The sequence below is a fragment of the Vanacampus margaritifer genome, chromosome 12 (genome assembly GCF_051991255.1).
Source record: "Vanacampus margaritifer isolate UIUO_Vmar chromosome 12, RoL_Vmar_1.0, whole genome shotgun sequence".
NCBI classification, from domain to species: domain Eukaryota; kingdom Metazoa; phylum Chordata; class Actinopteri; order Syngnathiformes; family Syngnathidae; genus Vanacampus; species Vanacampus margaritifer.
The window spans coordinates 2,074,829-2,094,296 of NC_135443.1; the positions used below are offsets into that span (position 1 = coordinate 2,074,829).

Below are 19,468 nucleotides of genomic sequence, written 5' to 3' on the forward strand. Positions count from 1 at the left end.
ACAGGACGACTGCTGAGTTTGGAAGGGGTCAATCCGCTTATAGCACACTCACTTGTGTCAGAGTAAAAACAAGCTGCCCCGCGTGGTCCCCCCTCACTAAGTGCAAAATACCACAGGGAGCAAATTCATTAACTCTTGAGTGTCAATTTAAGAGCTAACCGTAACCACATCCTATAGATGGCGCTACTGACAAAACGCGCAAATTTCGGGTGGAATTTTCGGATGAAGCTAAAATGGCGGTAAACTTGAATGCACATGTCCCTCTTTTTTTTTTTATTTATGTTTCTGTACTTTTCGCAAACTTGCAAAACTGTAACGACCATAGACTTAACGCCGATCTAATCGGCTTGATCGGGATCGGATGATATTTTGCATTTTACGCAAACTCGGTGATCGGATTCAATTTCGAGTAATGACGTCATCGATCGGCTCTGCAAAATAAGACATTACATGCTATATTTACTGTTTATTAGCGTTTTATGACGATAGAACAGAATATTCGGTGGGTCTTGCAAAATCAGTCAAAATCCAGTAAAACAGCTGGGAGCGAAGAGGGTTGCTTCAGTGAAAATGTGAATGAGTTCATCAGAATATCGTGTTTAGGCGAATGCTGGCATATAGAATCTATTATTGCCAAGAAAAGCATTATTTTTCTTGTAAAAACAAACTTTGAGTGGACAATCCCGCCTCCTCTTTCCGTGCAGGTGACGATATTCGATCCCCCCCCCCCACCCACCTCCATCGCCACCATCGGAGAATGACATGTTCGCCTTCAAAACGCTTGTTTAACAGGACAGCAAGTTCCCATTCGAGGATGTTAGTGGGGTGGGAGGGGAGAGGGGGGTAAACTCTTATCAGGAGATTGGGAATTAGGTCAGGCAAGGAATGACATGCCATTCAAGATCAAAGTTGCCGTGTGCGCGTTTCCTCAAAGAGCCCCCCCCCCCCCTCCCCCTCATTATCAGCCCAGACCTATTTCGGCAGGCGGCTGTGCGCGCGCGAGAGGAAACATGATTTGATATGTTTGAGGAAGACAAGGAGAGAAAAAAAACAGGAGGAAGAATAACACTTGAGGCTACGAGGCTGGCTGGCTTCTTTTCCACTCTTAACTGGAAAGAGACGGCGAGAGGGCGTCAAATTTGCTTTATTACTTGTGGGAAATGCAAGGAAAGGCAACAGTCAAACGATACAGTCGCCATTTAGTCCCAAATGAACACGTAACGGGTCAGAAATGTTGGACTTTTTCCTCAAGAAGATCATCAATGACATCATGGATGGAAAATCATCGAATCCCGGCGAGTTTGTAGCAATATGCAAGCATCCAAGACACGAGTGGGCAGAACTGCATGGAATATTAGGACAATGCTGTCATAAGCACTTTCTTGAGCCTTATGGATTTATTTTGATTTATTTACTTTTGTATTTATTTATTTTGGGGGGGGGGGTCATTTTGTTATTTAATAATTTTACCTAAAACTTGGGGAAACAAATGAACTTTGGATGTTTTTTTTAATCCAATGGCAAAAAAAAAATAAAGCAGTAAAGTAGAAGTAAAGCGTTTTTTTCCCCTTTTGTTGGATTCTATTTCAAGCGAGAAAGAAATTGTGCATTTGCACCCCCCCCATTAAAAAAAAATTCAATAAATACAAAAGACAAACTCCAAATTTTGTGCGTTTTTAAAAATTACACAAGTTAAGGGATATTTTTTATTTACCACGATTAATCACTTAATTAAAAAAGGCTTTTTAACGCCATTTTTTTTCCCACCAAATTTGAAGAGCGCCTGTTAAGTTCATTCTGTCGACATTTAATGTTATGAGGACATCCTCAACATTTTTGCTCAGTCGCCCTCTTCTTTGTCTAATCTTGCATAATTTCAAATGGGGGGGGGGGAATGACCCCGATAGTTTGGCGTGAACAAATATTCTGAATGTCATATGCAAACATTTATTAAACGCTTTACTTGAATGCATGTCGTTATGTTTATTGCTCAAACACAACCTTGTGCTACCTTCGACGTCGCCATCCGCTGTCAAGCTAAAGGATCCTCTGCGGTCGGAATTAATAGTGTGATTAATCGGCGTTAATACATGAATAATGCGATCATTTTTAGATATTGATGAATTCGTTAATGCTTTAACTTTGACAGCACAATGTTTTCATAACATTTCTATTGAGCATAACAATCCCTCGGTGGATTATTCCGTCTCGGTGATGAACGCAAGCACCTCGCCCTCGCTTTTGCACTAAAACAAACAAGCTGTAATGTTAACCCGACGAGAAGCATTTTCTATAATTACAACCAGCAGCAACACTCAATTTAAAGTGTGTTTATTTAGCTGGAGGACTTGGCAGCGCGCGGCGGGAAAATGGGGCGACGCCACACAACAATATGCCTTGAAAACATCTCGGCAATTTCCCTGTGCGCGCGCCGTCTTGCATTCAAAAGCTAATTCCACAAATACAAATGATGGAATATCCTTCTGTGGCTATTACACACTGCGACTAAAGAGTTTAGTTGTTTTTTGTTTTTTTTGTGTGGGGTGATGCCTTCAACCAGCCATAATGAGCTGCTTTTCCACTGCGGCTCATTGCACTACATTCATTGTTTTCGCTAGACTGCTTTGATTTTCATGTGGCATTGCGCAATAACCAAACAAACAATCCTGTGTTACAAACTTCAGCCTAGACATCAGCCCCCCCCCCCCTACGGCACTTGTGTTTTTTAAAGGTCATTAAACACACATTTAAAATAATATCAACACAATAGATTGACAGCAATTAATGGATGACACAAAAATATCAGGGTAATAGTGCACTGATCCCTCATTGTGTTTACACTAAAAAATCCTGTTGTTGTTTTTTCAAACCAACAAACTTTACATATCTCACAATATAGGTCAATAATCCCGCCTTAGTACATTAGAAAATGAACCTACAGCTTTTCGTTGGCGTAAAAAGCAGGATTTGACTTTCAATTACCTTCAGCAAAAACTAGGCTGAGCTGAAATTTTGTACTTCCTGTTTTCAATATCCTTCTTCTGTCAAATGAAACAGTAAGACACCATCTATTGGGCACTAGTGAAATGGCACCCAAAATACGGACCTCTAGCAAAAACAATCTGCAAAATAAGCGACGCGTTCGATTAATGTAGACGATCATTTGGATAGCTTTGCACTGAAATGAACGAGCTTTTGGCGTTGCTCGTTCCTGCCGCATCCGTTTGCAGACAAACTCTTGGCCCGTGTCAGGTTATAAATAGCCCGTGGCCAGTCAATAACACTCCTTTGAATGTGTAAGCGTCGGCAGTGGAGGAGTACACAACATGGACATTGAACCTGTAACGCGGTGTTCATTTCCCTGCACAGAGGTCATGGATTTTCCTGCTTGGGGGGATAATTGCCACGCCGGCTTTGATAGATTACAGACTTTTGGTGGAGCTTGTGTGTGCGTGTGTGTGTGTGTGTGTGTGTGTGTGTGTGTGTGTGTGTGTTTTGTGTGTGTGTGTGTTTTGTTCCCCACTCTGCTCCCAGAACAAATGACATTACACTGTATTCCAAATGATTATGGAAATGACATCTTTATCTGATTTTCCCGAATAGTCAACGCAAACGAAAGTCAGCATTATTCAAGTCATCAACCGTTAACTCTGATTCAAGTGTTTTTGAACAAACAAACCTCCCAATGATGAGTAAATTTAAAAAAAAACAACGCACTGCTCAATATTATTATGCGCAACAGAATTTCAAAATGTTTGTGAGTTGAATTTGCAGCATTTCTGAAATCAAAAGACATTTCGACCCAAAACACGCATGGAACTCGGATGTCAAAATTGTCTCTCGGAGCTGCTGTTTGGATGCGACATTCACATCTTTTGCTTGAGGATGCTCCAAAGGTTCTCTATAGGGTTGAGATCAGGGGAGGATGAGTTTCTTTTTCTTTTATGTCCCAAGGATGCAGAGGTATTACTTACAGGACCTGATGCAGACTGGGAACATTTTGCAAATAGGTCTTAGCACAAGGCCTCAAATTTGCTCAAAATAGACGCGTCAGACCAAAATGTCCGCCTTCCTATGATTTTTTCCAATTTCAAGAATTTTCAGCCAAAGGGTGATTCATTGTGTTCAAGTGTTCTTTTTTTATTCATTTATCTTTCAACTACAATTAATACTTTTCACATCATTTATCTCTCAATTTACATTCATCTTAGCATTCAGCTATTAGCATTTAGCTTTCAGCATTTCCACGCGATTTCTGCAGAAATTGCACTTGGTCTCGTTCATTTCATCAACGCTTTTCATGGCTCATCCCCCAAACGATCATCAAATTTGGACACCAAGCTCCGCCCACATGAGACGGGATAGGCAAAAAGCTGAGTTAGCGTTGGTTGTATGCCGACTTTCGATTGGTGCTCATTTGGGCTAATCTTTAAGAAGGAGTTTGTTGCAAAAATAAATTTTGAATTGACTCCCCCAAAAACTCTGGCTTCAAACCAAAATATCAGAATGTGTCCTTGAGACATTTTCATCAACAACATCCTGTTATGAGAGACATGTTCACCAATTTCGTGAGTTTTACGACATTTTGAAAATCCACAAATGAGTCTGAAAACATGCGCCGCTCTCATTTCGACGGGAGGTCGACAAAACCGACTTTGCCATTTAGCGTCATCCATCTGCTGCTTATGATTGGTGCCATTTTTTTTCCTGAAAGTCTCGCCAAAAATTGAACCGTTGCAAGGCATGTCGAGGCCCCTAAAAAGGTGATTAATTTGTCTGAAGAGGAATTATAATATAACTATAAAGACTCCCAAGATGACTAATAATTTCTGGAAAATTCCTGTTTTGATTACTGCGCGCTATTATTATGATTTTTTCGTTGTATTCCGTGAAATTCCGCCAGCCGGAGCTGTCCGGAGAGGGCTGCCAGCAATAGATCAACCAGATCCTCTTTCTCAACCTGTCAGTCCATTTCCGTGTTGTGTACTTGGCAGACGAGGAGGCATTCAGCCAGTCCAGCAAATACAACACACACACACACACACACACACACACACACACACCACCGCCTCCGCCCCTTTCTGTCCTCCTCAGCCATGACTCAAGCGAAAGCTGCTGCTTCACTTGAGCTCAGCGGATCAAATGTATAAAAAAAAAAAAAGGTGTGGGGGGAAAAAAAAAATCGAGCTCACTCACTTGCCATTGAGCACAGGTGGAGGTTACGTTCCGGTAAACCCACCCCATTATTCAGTTGGGTTTTCTTTTTTTTATTCAGACGTTCGGATGATGCAGACCTAAAAAAAAAAAGAAAAAGAAAAAAAAAAGCGCCCTCCTCAGAAGCCCGAGCCAAATGCTAATGATGATTCATGTTGTTAGCGCTTCATGTCACTTCTCACTTGATTATTATTCCTCTGCATGCAAAATCGCTAGCAGTTGTCGGGCAAATTTCAGACAGAACATCCAGTGCGGGTCCAGGCGTGGTTTTATCTGAGAGACATTAAAAAAAGATGTTTTTTCTTTTTATGGCTTCGGAGGGTTTTTGCATGTTTAAAGTATTACCGACTGGAATTTGTGACTGTTTCTTGGGCACTTTTTGAGGAGCCTTTGACGAACGCACCAAACGTCCGCTCTGTTCAAACATATCGTTGGTGTGACAGAACCGTGGTTCCTTCATGTGGAACTGCACACCAACGATGACAGTTGGGCACGCAACTTGGTTCCATTCACATTGGGTACAGTTCAAGCTTCAATGATTTATCTTTCTTTGTCGTTTCATTTTTAGGAAGAGAACAAGTGCAACGCTGACAATTTGGACAGCGTCAATTCTTGCGCTATAAAAACACCAGTAATGGCATTTGTTTATTGCTTTGGCTTGAGTTGAAGGACGCTTGTTGTTTTTGTTATTCACATTGGCATAACGTCATTTCACATAAGTTTGTTGTGACCGCACGCGTTTCACTAGCCAAGACGCATGCTAGCCAGAGACTGAGCTGCAATGTGTTTGTTTATGGCTTAGATGTGTGGCTCAACTGCGAGGCTGCTACACTTCCTGTCTCTTAACTCAAAAACATGTGCTAATATTTGTAAATATTCAAAAATGGACTATTCGTCTGGCATCTGATAATCGGGCATGAGCAACATTAGCAGGGCAAATATTGAGAGACATTTCGAAGTAGGTTTTACGTCGTACGAGGCCCCGAATAATCGTCAAATTTGGACACCAAGCTCCGCCCACATTAGACGGGATAGGCAAAAAGCTTGACAAGTTAATGTTGGCCATCTGTCTTGATTTCGATTAACCCGATTAGCATGGCTATGTGTGTTAAAGGTTTATAATCACCGCTACATTTGAGCTAGTTTCCGTTTAACGTTATATGTTAGCAATAGGCTAACTGATTTTCATTAGTCAAAATTATAATCAATTTCACACTCATTTTTGTTTACAGGACAGTACATCTTTTTCATTTTAACTAAATCTTGTGAATTATTATGAAATTATGTTATCAATGACTAAAAGATGCAGCTACTGTATATTTATATATTTTTTTATGTTAACAAGAGTATGAAAACTTATTGTACATTTGGAAGATATAAAATTTGCGATCAATCGTAAATTAACTATTGAAGTCATGCAATTAATTACGATAAAAAAAAAAAAAAATCACCCGACACCTCTGGTTTTATCTGATCTCTGTCCCAGGTGGGCCTGGAACACATTCCCCATCATAAAACAGGGTTTTACTAAACCCCGCTTTTGTATATAATCCGTCATTTTTAGATCGCAAACTACAAGGTAAATAAAAATAAAAACATCAAGTACATCTAAACTATCGTGCCAAGCAACCGCGCCGAATAAATCCAACGCGGCTCACGACGGCAGCGTCTTTCTTTAGTGCGCTTTTCTGCCAATTAGCACGGCGAGTCTTTTTCATCGCCTCTGGCCCGGGAACCCCACAAAGCAGATGGACTGAGAGCGAGCTCATAAAAGATGCAGAGTTATTAACTGTACAATCTGCGGCGCGTTGGCGAGCAAAATCGGAGCGCTTGCGCAGAATGCAAGACGTCGCGCGGACCAAAAGCAGCGGGCCGTTGAAATATTCATGTCGCCGTCGTACTTGGAAGGAGGATCGTCTTGATTGCGACTGTGCGTGTCAGTCAGAGGAAAAAGTGGCGGGAATTTTGTCAAATAAGAAGGAAAAAATATAGCAAATACTGACATTAGCAAAAAAAAAAATGTCATGAAAGCTTCGTGGATTCACGCAAGCGGCAGCTAAGTGTATCATCGAGGCGGCTGTCTGGCTCGGCAGAGGTCACGTCAATAGCGTCTCTCTCTCTCTCTTTCTCTCTCTCTTTCTCTCTCTCTGTGTTGTTCCAGACCCGACTAATGGAGAGATGAGGGATGCACAACTGCTGTTTGAGGCCTCGCCTGGCTTAATGGAGAGACGGAGCTTTTCATTTCCTCCGAGGCCACCCGCGCTCATTGTTTAACTGTCCTCCTCCCCTCCTCCTCCTCCTGCCGCCTCTTCCGTGGAAAAACACATTATGAGACATTCCAGAAATAAAATAACAAATTATTAACTGACGTCGCAGTGCGCCGACGCCGAATTTGATTAGGGCGCGAGGAAACATCTCTTTCGCTCTATCACTTCCCTCCCCCCATTCAGATTCGAGGCATGCTCATACATCTAATAGATTTTTCCACCCCAGCACACAATTTACTGCTTACAGATTTAGAATTCACTGGCTTCCGGCCAGCAGTCAGAAAGGAATTAATGATATGAAAGAGAGAGAGCGAGGGAGGGGAAAAAACAGCTTGTGATTCTTCTCCAGATGATAATGAAGACGCTGCGATGCGATAATGGCAGCGCCCCCAACAAACAACATCAAAGGCGACAAGGTACATGATCAATTTGGTGATATCTTTACCAAATGATTGTACATTGCCAAAAGTGGGCTTAAAAAAGAAGAAAAAACTCTGAATGTTACTAAACTCATTTGCACCCCAAAACGTATTTAGATGTTTTTTTTATGATTTTTTTTTTTAAATGCTAGAGCATAGAGAAGGTCAACCAGGGCCATGTTGCTAAAAGCATTAGGGATGTTTGATACCACTTACAGCAATGCCACTGTGATTATGCACACCATATCTCTATTAGTTTTGATACATAAAATGACCAAAAAAAATTAACAAATTAAAAAATAATAATAATTAAAACAATTTCGTAAAAATCTCAATGTCATAATGACTTATAAAGATTTTTAGGACGCAATATCTCGGCAGACACCAAACAAGCAAATGATGACTTGAATGAAGATGTTTATTGGATTTCGCAGCGTACGAACGGTCACGAGCAGCGTGTTCCCGTCACAACAAACCATCATTCTTGCTCCTTTTTTTTAATCTTTTTCCCGCCCCGCTCCTTCCTCGGTCGGCGCGCGATAGCGAGCGCTATCCGAATATCCCGCAAATATGGTGTCACCGTCGTCGTGGAGACAGAGGATGGCATCTGCCCGCCGCGCTTATCGCAAATCCCGACCGTTGTGAACGCCGTGACACAATCGAGCCTCCGCATCAAATTGAAACGTTACCGCTGAAATATTGTCGGGATTATCAGCGTCGATGTGTGTGCGTGCGTGTGTGTGTGTGTGCCAAGTCTGGCGTAAAGATTAGATGTTGCGAGGTTGGGAAAAAAAAATTGGAATGTGGTGATATCGCTGTGTGCCTTCATACTCAATTAGTCTTCTGTACTTGTGAGCAGAACAAGTCATGAGTCCTCCCCCTCCTTTCTCAAAGTGGTAAATTACAAACTTAAATTGTGACATTTTAATATTCTATATGGAAAGAATGGTGCAGATGGTGCTTTTTTTTCTTTTTTACTTTTCTCACAGAGTTGTGTCTCTCTTGCAACATTCATGTCTCCAAATAAAGTCATAGTCAGTGAAAAACGCTGTTTTGGGAATGCTTTCCATATGCAACCTTCCCACTGGGGAATCCTGAGAAAAGTGCAAATGACGGGAAACTGCGAAACCCACGCAAACCTGAAGGCATCACTTGCAAAGGACAACAAAAAGCTAAGGGGGAGACTGCGGCGCAGAGGCAGAGCTAGCGGGCTATTGTTAGCATGCCTGTTGATTTTTGTCATTTTGGGAGCTGGTGCCGCTTTTACCAGTGGCAATCAATCAATCAATCAATAATTGATTTCATTCAGTTGTAAAATTTAAAAAAAAAAAAGACAATATAAAGCAATATTCAAATTCAAAGTAAAGTAAAAGAAATGAAAGGGGACAGAAAGAAGAAAAACTGATCAACACAAAAAAAAATACAACACAAAATGAATGACAGCGAGCGACAGCGACGCTTTCAGTGTAACAATACTACAAAATCATTCAAAATCATTCCACTGTGTGTCCTTGTGTTATATTTATTTTTGCAGTAATTGTGCTTGTATACATAAAAAAAATATATACAAATAGACTGAGAAGATTTTATTTTACAATCCAGATTGCAAAGTGCCAATAGTGATTGAGAGGTGATTAAATTTGAAGAATTGTTTTCGGTTTACAAAAACACGTGGATTAGGGTGGTTGAAAAATGTGTTATCAATGTTTAGGAGAAGAACTACTTTTGTTGGGGACTCTGAAGTGTCCTTGATTTTTACAATAACATATTTTCACTTTCGTAGAATGCCATAAAATGGCTTAAAGGGTCTTTGATGTTCTTGAAAATATGTTAGGTTTCATTTAAATTTGAGTCCTTGGCATACTGCCACTCATATTTTTTTTTATGGACGTCTTTGATGTTTACAAAAACGTTTATTTCATAAAATGTTTTTAAGTGTCTTTGTTGTTTATAAAAATGCATGTCGAAAACTGAATTGTCTGTAATGATTCCAAAATACAGTTATTTTGTGGTTTTGTAAACAAAGAAGTGTCTTTGATGTTTACAAAAACATGTTTCATAGAATGCTGTGAAGGTAAAGTGTCTTTGATGTTTATATAATGCACATTGGATTTGTCGAACATTTAAGTGTCTGCGATATAATAGTTAAATTTGTTGTGAAACTGAAAATGTTTTTGATGTTCATGACAACGTATTTTCTGTTTTGTAGAATGCCAATGATATGGCCTAAAAAGTGTCTTTGATGTTCATGAAAATATGTTAGGTTTCATTTAAATTATCCTCAGCAAACTAACACTCATTTTTGTAAACATGGAAGTTCTTTCATGTTTACAAAAACATTGTTTGGTTTCATAGAATGCTGTGAAGGTAAAGTGTCTTTGATGTTTACGATAATGCTTACGTTAGGGTTAACAGAACACACTAAATTGCCAATGACCTTTAGCTACCTTTGATATTTAACAAACAATCATTATCATTCGGTTCAATGTATATATGCACATTACATAAATATTATTTAGTTCATAAATAGTGCAATAATTTTGAGGCAAAGGTCATTTTTGTCACATCTTTAGAGTACATGTCTCCTTGTTGTTTTAATATGGCTTGGGTAACAGTGCCCCACTAATTCTGCCTAGTAACAAGTGGAATCATTCCTCATTCAAGCCTTTGGACGGAGGGGAAAAAAACTTTTTTTTTTAAACCAAATTATATCTTATTGATATTATGAAAAAACATGCTGAAGTGAAAGGAAATATCTACTGTACATCTTCCCGCCCACATGCTTCCTGTGTGGCGAAACGTACCGCATGGTTCGATGACATGCTCGAAGCAATGAGCTTATTAAAGCAAGTAACCTTAGCCGACGCAGTTTGCTGATCATTTTCAAAGCAAAATTCGCCTCCGTTTTTATTTCACGCGCACGGCGTGCGTGTGTGTGTGTGTGTGTGTATTCTGTGTGGCTGCCCCAGTTACGCCCGCAGTGAATCAAAGGCATCGCTAAGTGTGTTCATGCTGACAAAGTTGAATTAAAAAAAAAAAAATACAGCGAGCGAGATGGAGTCACAGTGCATGCTGGAAACAATGCAGCAATCTGCTATGATGTAATGCCCAGAGCAGATGGGGGAGCCGCCTGCAGCAAGAAAAATGCTAATATAAACTTGCAAATGCTGTTTTTTTATTCCTCTCTTTTTTAACATCAATGACGTTGAAAAGACAATGTTTAATCTTCACCACACAAAAAAATTTTTTTTGCTTGGCATAGGAATTTTTCCACCAGAACTTGTATTAAATAATATATGTACAATGTACTAAATGATTATTTATATGCATATATGGCAGCTACTGCACATTTTAATCCTACATCTAACGTGAAGGTCAGCCATTTTTAAGTGCTATTAGCTCGCCGCACGTCCTTGAGCGTGATTCACCCGAAATTACCTCTTTAATGGAAGAAGTCCCTTTGCACAAAAGCAGCGCCGCACTACATTAATGCAATGCACCGAAGGCATAAATTATGCATAGTGGCGTTAAGTCGCGTACAGTTAGCAAACGGCAGACATTCAATGCATCCATTTGAGCGGTCGTATGCCGCACAATGACGGAGCGCTCGCTTCCATCCTTGAATAATATTCGCTCGCCGTCGTTACCTTGGGAAATCGCAGAAGTAGAAATTCGATGAAAATGTTCATTTGGCCTGAAAGTTGAATTCATATGATGGCGTGCCTCGCCGTGTCGGAGTCAAACATCCGCATGAACGATAGCGAAGTAGCATAATTTTCTTCAAAGAAAGAAATTGGATCTCTTTGACGCTTTCATATCATTTACAATATCTACATCTACATATCTAATGTACAGAAAATGGATTTTTTGTATGTACACAATATCAAAATATATTGTACACTCAGTGTTTGCGTGTATGCATTCATATCTCTAAGAAGTATGTAGAGCATCGTATATGTTGATCTAAAAATAGCAGTTGTTCAGCGTGCAAATCTACCAATTTTCAATGTTCCAATGTAACTCGTCTAGGATATCAATATATGGATCTAAAAATGAATATATCCATCAGCTATGATTCTAAAGACTACATGCATATTTGAGTGACATGGCAGCACAGATGCTGAAATCTGATTGGACAAAAAAAATATATATAAAAAATCTCCATCCACTTCCATGTAAATTTCATGGAACAAATGTTAGAATTTGGGTTGTAAATGTAGGTCAGTGCCTTTGTTAGTATTTAGGCCAGCAGAGAACGCTTTGCTGACCCTGACCAACCGCCACTGATATTCTATCCATCGAGGCCGTCTGCTCATCTAGCCTTTGTCTTGACACGTGTGAAACATATACGGCGGTAGTGTAAAGAGCGAAGCATGCTTCCTGTCTGCTTGTGTCATCCAGCCCCGTGACGGCGAAACATTGAAGGCTAAACCAGACAATACGGCAATATGACCTTGCATCTCCACACACTGCATCTTCTAACCACTCTACCAGCGCATATTTATTTGTGTTTGTTTTGTTTTCGCTCCAGTGCTCGGCCCGACACACCTGCCGGCCGGCCGCTCGTCTCAGCAGATACAACTTCCGACGTTCCGCCTCGTACCCTATACGAGCAGAAAGCAATTTGGGCAGGCGGCAATAAAAAAGAAAGAAGAAGAGAGAGAAAAAAAAAAGAGCGAATCAGGCCAGTTCTCTGGGGGGAGATAAAGTGGCAGAATGTAAACTTGCCTGGTAAGCCATCCCCGGTGGGTTGGACTGTAAAAAGAAACCTTAATGCGCACTCCAATACAACATCGACTCAAAAGACGGGGGGAAAAAAAAAAGAACCGTTTGCATTACTTGATTAAATGAATGGCATTGTGGATGATGTAAGCACTGCAGCACTTACTCTTTCATCTGTTTGGAAGATTGGACTTACTTGGGGCTTTTCAAACATGTTATTCAAGCCGTCGTAACACATACACTTGAGAAATATATTTTTGCAGTGGCGGTGCCGGTTGTAAAAGTTTCATCTACGATGTCTTGTTTTTATGTTATGTTATTGTTATGGACACGCACGCACGTGCTGCTTGGCCAGATCTCTCTTGCAAAAAGAGATTGTAAATCAAAATGACTGGTTAAATGAAGGTCAAAATAAAAAAGAAATACCACGATAGCTTGACTTACAACAAGTACAATAATTCAAGAGTTTTTCTGGGACAGACTAATGACCAGGGATGTGATTTGACCAAAGTGAAATTATCTGAAAATTTAGCCGGGGGTCTGGGGGCCGCTGGCACTCGCTCATGGGTTTTCCGTGTTTTTAAGTACTTTCAATGCACTCACATGACAAAGAAATAGACAAAACAACAGCATAAATTTTCAATGTATATTGAACATATAAAATGGCAGTTTTAGTCAACTCAAAATCAGTCACATTCAAAAACATTGGACTGCCTTTGCTTTTAAAAACTATCACTGAGAATATCATCATATCTAACTAATGTGATTACTAAGTTAACACATAAATAATGTTGAGGGGTTCAAATTTCATGAACAAATAATTGGATCATGACCAAATGAAAAGTAACTCATATTAGAGCATACCACAAATGTCTTTGTTATAGCAGAAGATGTTATCTGTCGGAGTCATGTGCATACACAATGAAATACAAAAAAAATAAAAAATAATCAGATTTTTTTTTGGGGGGGGGAGATAAAAAAAGCGGAATTCCGCGAATTAGCGGAAAAATCACATCCCTGTAATGACATTTCATTTCATTTCAAAGGGAAAAGGATTTGATAAATTGATTGCTCAATAAATATTGGGAATCTCGGATTGAAAACATTTAACGAATTTGCTCCCAAAAATGTATAAAAACGTTCTATTTTAAATTTGGTCCCCAAAATGTTTTTTATCCTAAAGCATACAGAAGGCTTTGATGCAGCCTCTGACCTGAAGAGGTGGCTTAAAGCAATGGCAGTTATTACAAAAAAATGGCCAGCAGGTGGCAGCAGAATATAAGAGATCAGCCAGGGCCATGTTGCAAACAAGCTCTTTTTGTCAATATCTGAATTTGAATAATGATGAAACTTAAATATAGTCTAACGCTAATTGCTGCAAAACAAAAACAGATGGAAATATACTTTTTTTCATGATGAAAGAAGCAACTCTCATCTTTCATTTGGTAGGCTCCATGTTTTCATAGCAATAGAACACAATTATTAACCCACGGCGGATTTGCACAGAAATACGGCGTGAAAGCTTTCATTTTGCACATTGAGGCTACACAAGCGGTGATGCGAGCGCTATTTTAAGTCGGCCGGAGGAGACCTCGTTTGTGAACTGCGGAATTTCTGAATCACGGCTCCAATCAATTATCCGCCTCGCAGGTTTAAAAGAGGTCACCCGCTCCCCAAAATGAATCACTCTCTGCTCTTACCCTGAGAGGAGGAGGAGGAGGAGGCGTGTTACATGGAACGCATGTGTTAGTTAAGCCATGTTTTTGTTTTGTTTTTAATAATGTATGTGCTATACGACTACAGGACAGCACGCTTAAGTAACCTGTGGCAGCCGGCCAGGAAAAGTTAGGCTACGCAGTCAGGACAAAAAAAAAATAAAAAATCAGTTCCCCTCAACAACAATGGCAGGCATTATTGCTTTTTAGCGGCGGGATCGTTGTAAGCCGGCGAGCGGCGGTATATTGCTGCAGTATCCTGTTGCGGTGGCGGGTGGGAACAATCTCATTCCTCTGGCGGAGAATAACAAAAAGCGAATGCATCATTCAGGTAATAACGCTGACGCTGAGCCGTCGCCGTATATCATCAGTTATGTGGTTAAACGTCACCATGGTCAACACACTCCTGCTCTTTAAGGCATGAATATTTCATTGGCGGCCTGATTTAATATTTCTCTGCAAAAAAGGCTGGCCGCTTTTTTCGTTTTGTTTTTTTTAAATATATATCACGCTCACTTCCCCGCAAAGCTGGAGGCAACAAACACAAATGTTCCAGAGACTCAAATTGGTGTCTTTATAGCAGGTCTCTTGAGATTTTATACACAAAAGATTGGAAAAGTGTTTAAATGTAGGTCTACAAAAAAGACATGTTGTATACGGCACATAGAATCTTATAACATTGAAAAAAGACATTTGTAATATGCTACGAGGGCAGAGTGTTTATATGGATCTGTTGTGACAATGAGTAAAGGAAACAAATCCCCCCCCCCCCCGTTCCCACACACACACACAATTTAAAACGGTTCCATGAGGTTTTAATAAAAGGTCGGTGACATTGTTTCCTTTAAAATACACAAAAGACAGAAGAATAGCAGTGGAGCAATGAACTCCACCGCAGAGGTTCGGGTCGTTTTTTTTATTTGGTCCTCTTTTGTTACCATTGCGTATTTATTCATTTATATATTGCGCATTCAGTATGAAGAAAAATATTTACATTTAGCTCTTTGACTGCCAAAAACGTTAAATAACGTTTAGTAAAATCCTATGGAGGAGTGCCAAAGACGTTAAAAGACGTTTGTTTCAAAACAGAGGTGAAACTAACCATTTTCTATTGTTGATTACTGAAAAACGGAATAAGGTAGAAACAAACTTTTTTTTTCTGATGAAAGATGAGAGTCCAATCTTTCATTTGGTAGTATGTGTGTTTCCATAGTCCAAACACATAATTTTCTGTGGACCTTGAAAGATCAGTCAAAATGTTTAAAATCGGCTGGCACTGGGGACAACCCATTTCTGAAAACGTCTGGCAGTCAAAGAGTTAAAATTGAATCCAATGCAGTTACATTAATCATGTATGTTTTATTGAACATGACCTGATCAAAACAATCAATCATAATTGAAATAGATTGAAACTACTGCACTATGTAAATAAAGTGGCAAAAATATTGGGCTTCTTTGTAAAAATAAATTTCCCCGTGACCCGAGAAGGCACTTTAATTTATGTTGAGGGACGTATTATAAGTATCATGGTTTTAGGAATCCATATTGGGCTATGAAAAGGAATGTCAATCGGATATTGATAAATTGATTTTTTTTTTTTTAACCCAGCCCTAAAACAGAATACAAAAAAGCAGCAGGTCATGCAGAATGCAGTTGTAACACACCTCACAAATCCCAGAAATCCCACGCTCGCAAACACAACACAAACTGTATCGATTTCCCGAATTGCAACAAAGCGTTTTGATCCTCCTCTGCTTCTTCTTCTTTTTTTTTTTTCTTTTCTTTTGCATTTGAGATGAGAGCAATGTGGAGCAATCAAGGGCATTACTGCATTAGGCATTAAACACACGCCGAGAGGCTCGCTCTCCTTGGAAGTCATCAATCGAGCCGTTAGAGAGGCTTGTTTTTCAAAAAGCCATTTCAAAAACATCAAAGGATTATTACGAGCAGAAATATGGATGTTCATGGGATGCCAAGAGGTGGATGACTAAGCGACAAACTGCGATGGTATTTTTATTGGTTTTGCTGCTGAATTATGCTGTATTTCTGCACACAGTGGCCGAGTTTATTTACTTAACTGCAGATAGGGGCGGCTTTTATGGGATGAGAGGTCATCAACAATGTTTTGCGGTATATTCAAATTTAGTTTGAGTAAAAGTGTTGTTTAAAACGACATAAAAATAATTGCTATGGAGAAAATGTGGCGGAGCAAGAACATAAACAAAGTCGCGCACAAAATTGTGGCGCGTCCGCATGTCGCACTCGTCACTCAAGAAGCCGTCTTGGCATAATCCAAGAACTCAGTAGAACTACTTCCTCTCATCCATCTCAAGATTACTGCTGTTTTGATTAGCAACAGCTTTCCTATTGGGGTTTTATGTCCATGTTCATTGCCCTGAGATCATTTCACTTCCTACCCATTTTGTTTCCTGGTGAAAGCGGAGGAGAAGGTATTTATCTGCCTTCGGTGCTATCGGAAGAAAACCGCAGAGAGGGAGTAAGCAGAGTGAGGGGGTACGTCATGTCCTTACCGATGATTACATTATTAGACTCAAATGCTTACTATTAACATGAACCGCGGTGGCTTTACGTTGAGCTGTGATTGATGGAACGCAGCGTGACACCCGATTGTGTACACGATGAATGCGCAGCCATCCAGGCACAAAATATAGCGCGGATGATGATGATGAGGTAGGAGGCACACCGCCATCACTCCGAACCCGTCTCGGGGACTTACATGACAACAATTTGCTTGCAATGTCCTGAAAACTGCTGTAATACGCATGCCGGGCCAGTAGTTAGTAGCACCAACTGCTCGGGCCCCCGAGGCCTTGTCCAGATGCTAATTATAGGAGAGAGGAATCCCAATCCCAAAACTCAGCAGTCAAGTTTCTCAATTGTGCCAAATAATCCGTTAACCAGCTCTTAATAGGAGCATGGTTAGTGTATCTTAGCACAAAGACAGCACTTGTAAACTGGACCAATACATCCAATACATTAGCCCAAAGATAAAAACTAAAAAGGGATTACCAGTTTTTAGCCACCAATCCAAACATACATGGCGAGAAAAGTTCATTAAGCACAAACACATTTGATTTTTGGGAGAATACCACCAATATAAACACAAAGTGTAAAATGTTTAGTGTTGCGGCCCCTTTTGTTTTCCCACTGTTCCAAACAATCCACTAACCAGTCAATTAGTCAACAGGAGCTTAGTTAGCTTAGCTCGCCTGACACTGTCAAGAATACAAGCACAAAATAATGTTTTTCTGCAGGTGTTAGCCATGTAGCCTCTTAAAAACAACAATGCCTTCAATATAACGACAAAGTGATTACTTAATATTGTTTAAAAAAAAAATTAAGTTAATAAAATGTAAAAAAATATAGTAAAAAACAAGAGTTGCATAAATTATACTTATTAGCAGATGTCGCACATGCTAATCAAATTATGCAATCCTCACCTATATGCTAATAAGTAAGTGTTAGCAGGAGCATAGTTAGCATAGCTTAGCAGCTAAGAAATCAAACTATTCCAGTATAACTCAGCTCAGTTTTATTTAAATGTAGCACTAAATTGTAAATGGCGCAAACATCACTATCCGTTAAAAAGCGCATGTCGCACATGCTAGTCATTACATGAAGGCTCACAATACAGCATATGCTAAGTCAGTTATCAACAGTAGCCTAGTTTAGCATCTCTTAAAACAGAGAAATCATTCCAGTACAATTACACAAGAAAACCACAAAATAATGTTTCCCTACTTGTTAGCACTAGCAGCAGTTAGCCATGTAGCCTTTCCAAACAACAATACCCCCGATATGGCACAGATATAAACAGACCGACGGATTAGCTCAAGTCGCTAAACCAGAAGGAGGACAGTAAAATGGAGGTCAACACAGCAGGCGGATGAAATATGCGGTCCACTCACCGAGGCGCGCCCGTTCCCGCTGGACGTCCTTGAAGTTGAGTCCGCTGGTGAGCGTGCTCTCGCGGTAACGGTGGAGGGCCTCGCGGCGCCCGTTGGTGCCCAGCTCGCGTAGCACCGAGGCCTTGAGGGGCTCCGCCTTCAGACCGTGGGCCCATCCCGAGAAGTCCGGCACTGCCCACTTGACCAGGTCCTGGAGGCGCACGATCACCTTCTCGGACACGGCGATCACCTCGTGCTTAGGGCAGAAAAAGAGAGAGAAAAAAAAAGGCAGCATTTAAGGTTGAAATTAAGTCGCAAGTTAAGGCAAACGGGGGAGAAATACTGTACATGAGTTTTCCAACCTTAACTCTTTGACTGCCAAAAACGTTAAATAACGTTTAGTAAAATCCTATGGAGGTGTGCCAAAGACGTTAAAAGACGTTTGTTTCAAAACAGAGGTGAAACTAACCAATTTCTATTGTTGATTACTTAATAACGGAATAAGGTAGAAACAAACTTTTTTTTTCTGATGAAAGATGAGAGTCCAATCTTTCATTCGGTAGTATGTGTGTTTCCATAATCCAAACACATAATTTTCTGTGGACCTTGAAAGATCAGCCAAAATGCTTAAATCGGCTGGCATCCCTTTTCTGAAAACGTCTGGCAGTCAAAGAGTTAATTGAGCCAAGGCCTATATTTGACACAGAGAAAAATCTCTCAAACCAATAATGAGGATCTTGTCCCAATTTACTCTCAAACTGACTCACTCAGTGTGGAATCTGGGCCTGCTCAGTTGAACGCAAAGCCATTATTTGATTGTGTGAAGGGCAACAGGTGAAGACACGGGTTAATTGGACCTTCCGCCACTTTCTTTGTTCTGCTTAGCATTCTACCACGCTAGCATAGCAAGACGATTGCAAAAGGCAGCATAGAAAGATTGCATTCTTTTACTCTACGACTTCATCACAAAAACAAAAGAAGAAGAAGCTACCGCTAATAAGATTGCTGAGGTGGCAACAATGGCTAACCCGTGCTACCAAACCGCCGTCAATTCAATTCCTGAATAGCGAATTGTGGTGTAATGAAATGTCTGTGGGATTACTGTACGGACCCAACGATGATCTTGTCTCAATTCACTCATTAATGCAATGTTCCACAGCACACTGGTTGGAAAAAAATGTGTTACTGCATTTGTCCCTTTAGCATTTTGTTTGACTTACTGG

At 40.2% G+C, this 19,468-nt stretch overlaps 1 protein-coding gene across 4 annotated transcripts in view; it reads right to left on the reverse strand.

Annotated features, from left to right (window-relative positions):
* The window catches only part of arid5b (AT-rich interaction domain 5B), a 118,874-nt gene that overhangs the window by 61,296 nt on the left and 38,110 nt on the right, over window positions 1–19,468 (reverse strand). For all 4 annotated transcript variants that reach the window (XM_077581910.1, XM_077581912.1, XM_077581911.1 and 1 more), the window contains one exon: window positions 18,267–18,501. In XM_077581910.1, coding sequence (XP_077438036.1) covers window positions 18,267–18,501 — 235 coding nt within the window. The remainder of the gene's footprint in view (window positions 1–18,266; window positions 18,502–19,468) is intronic.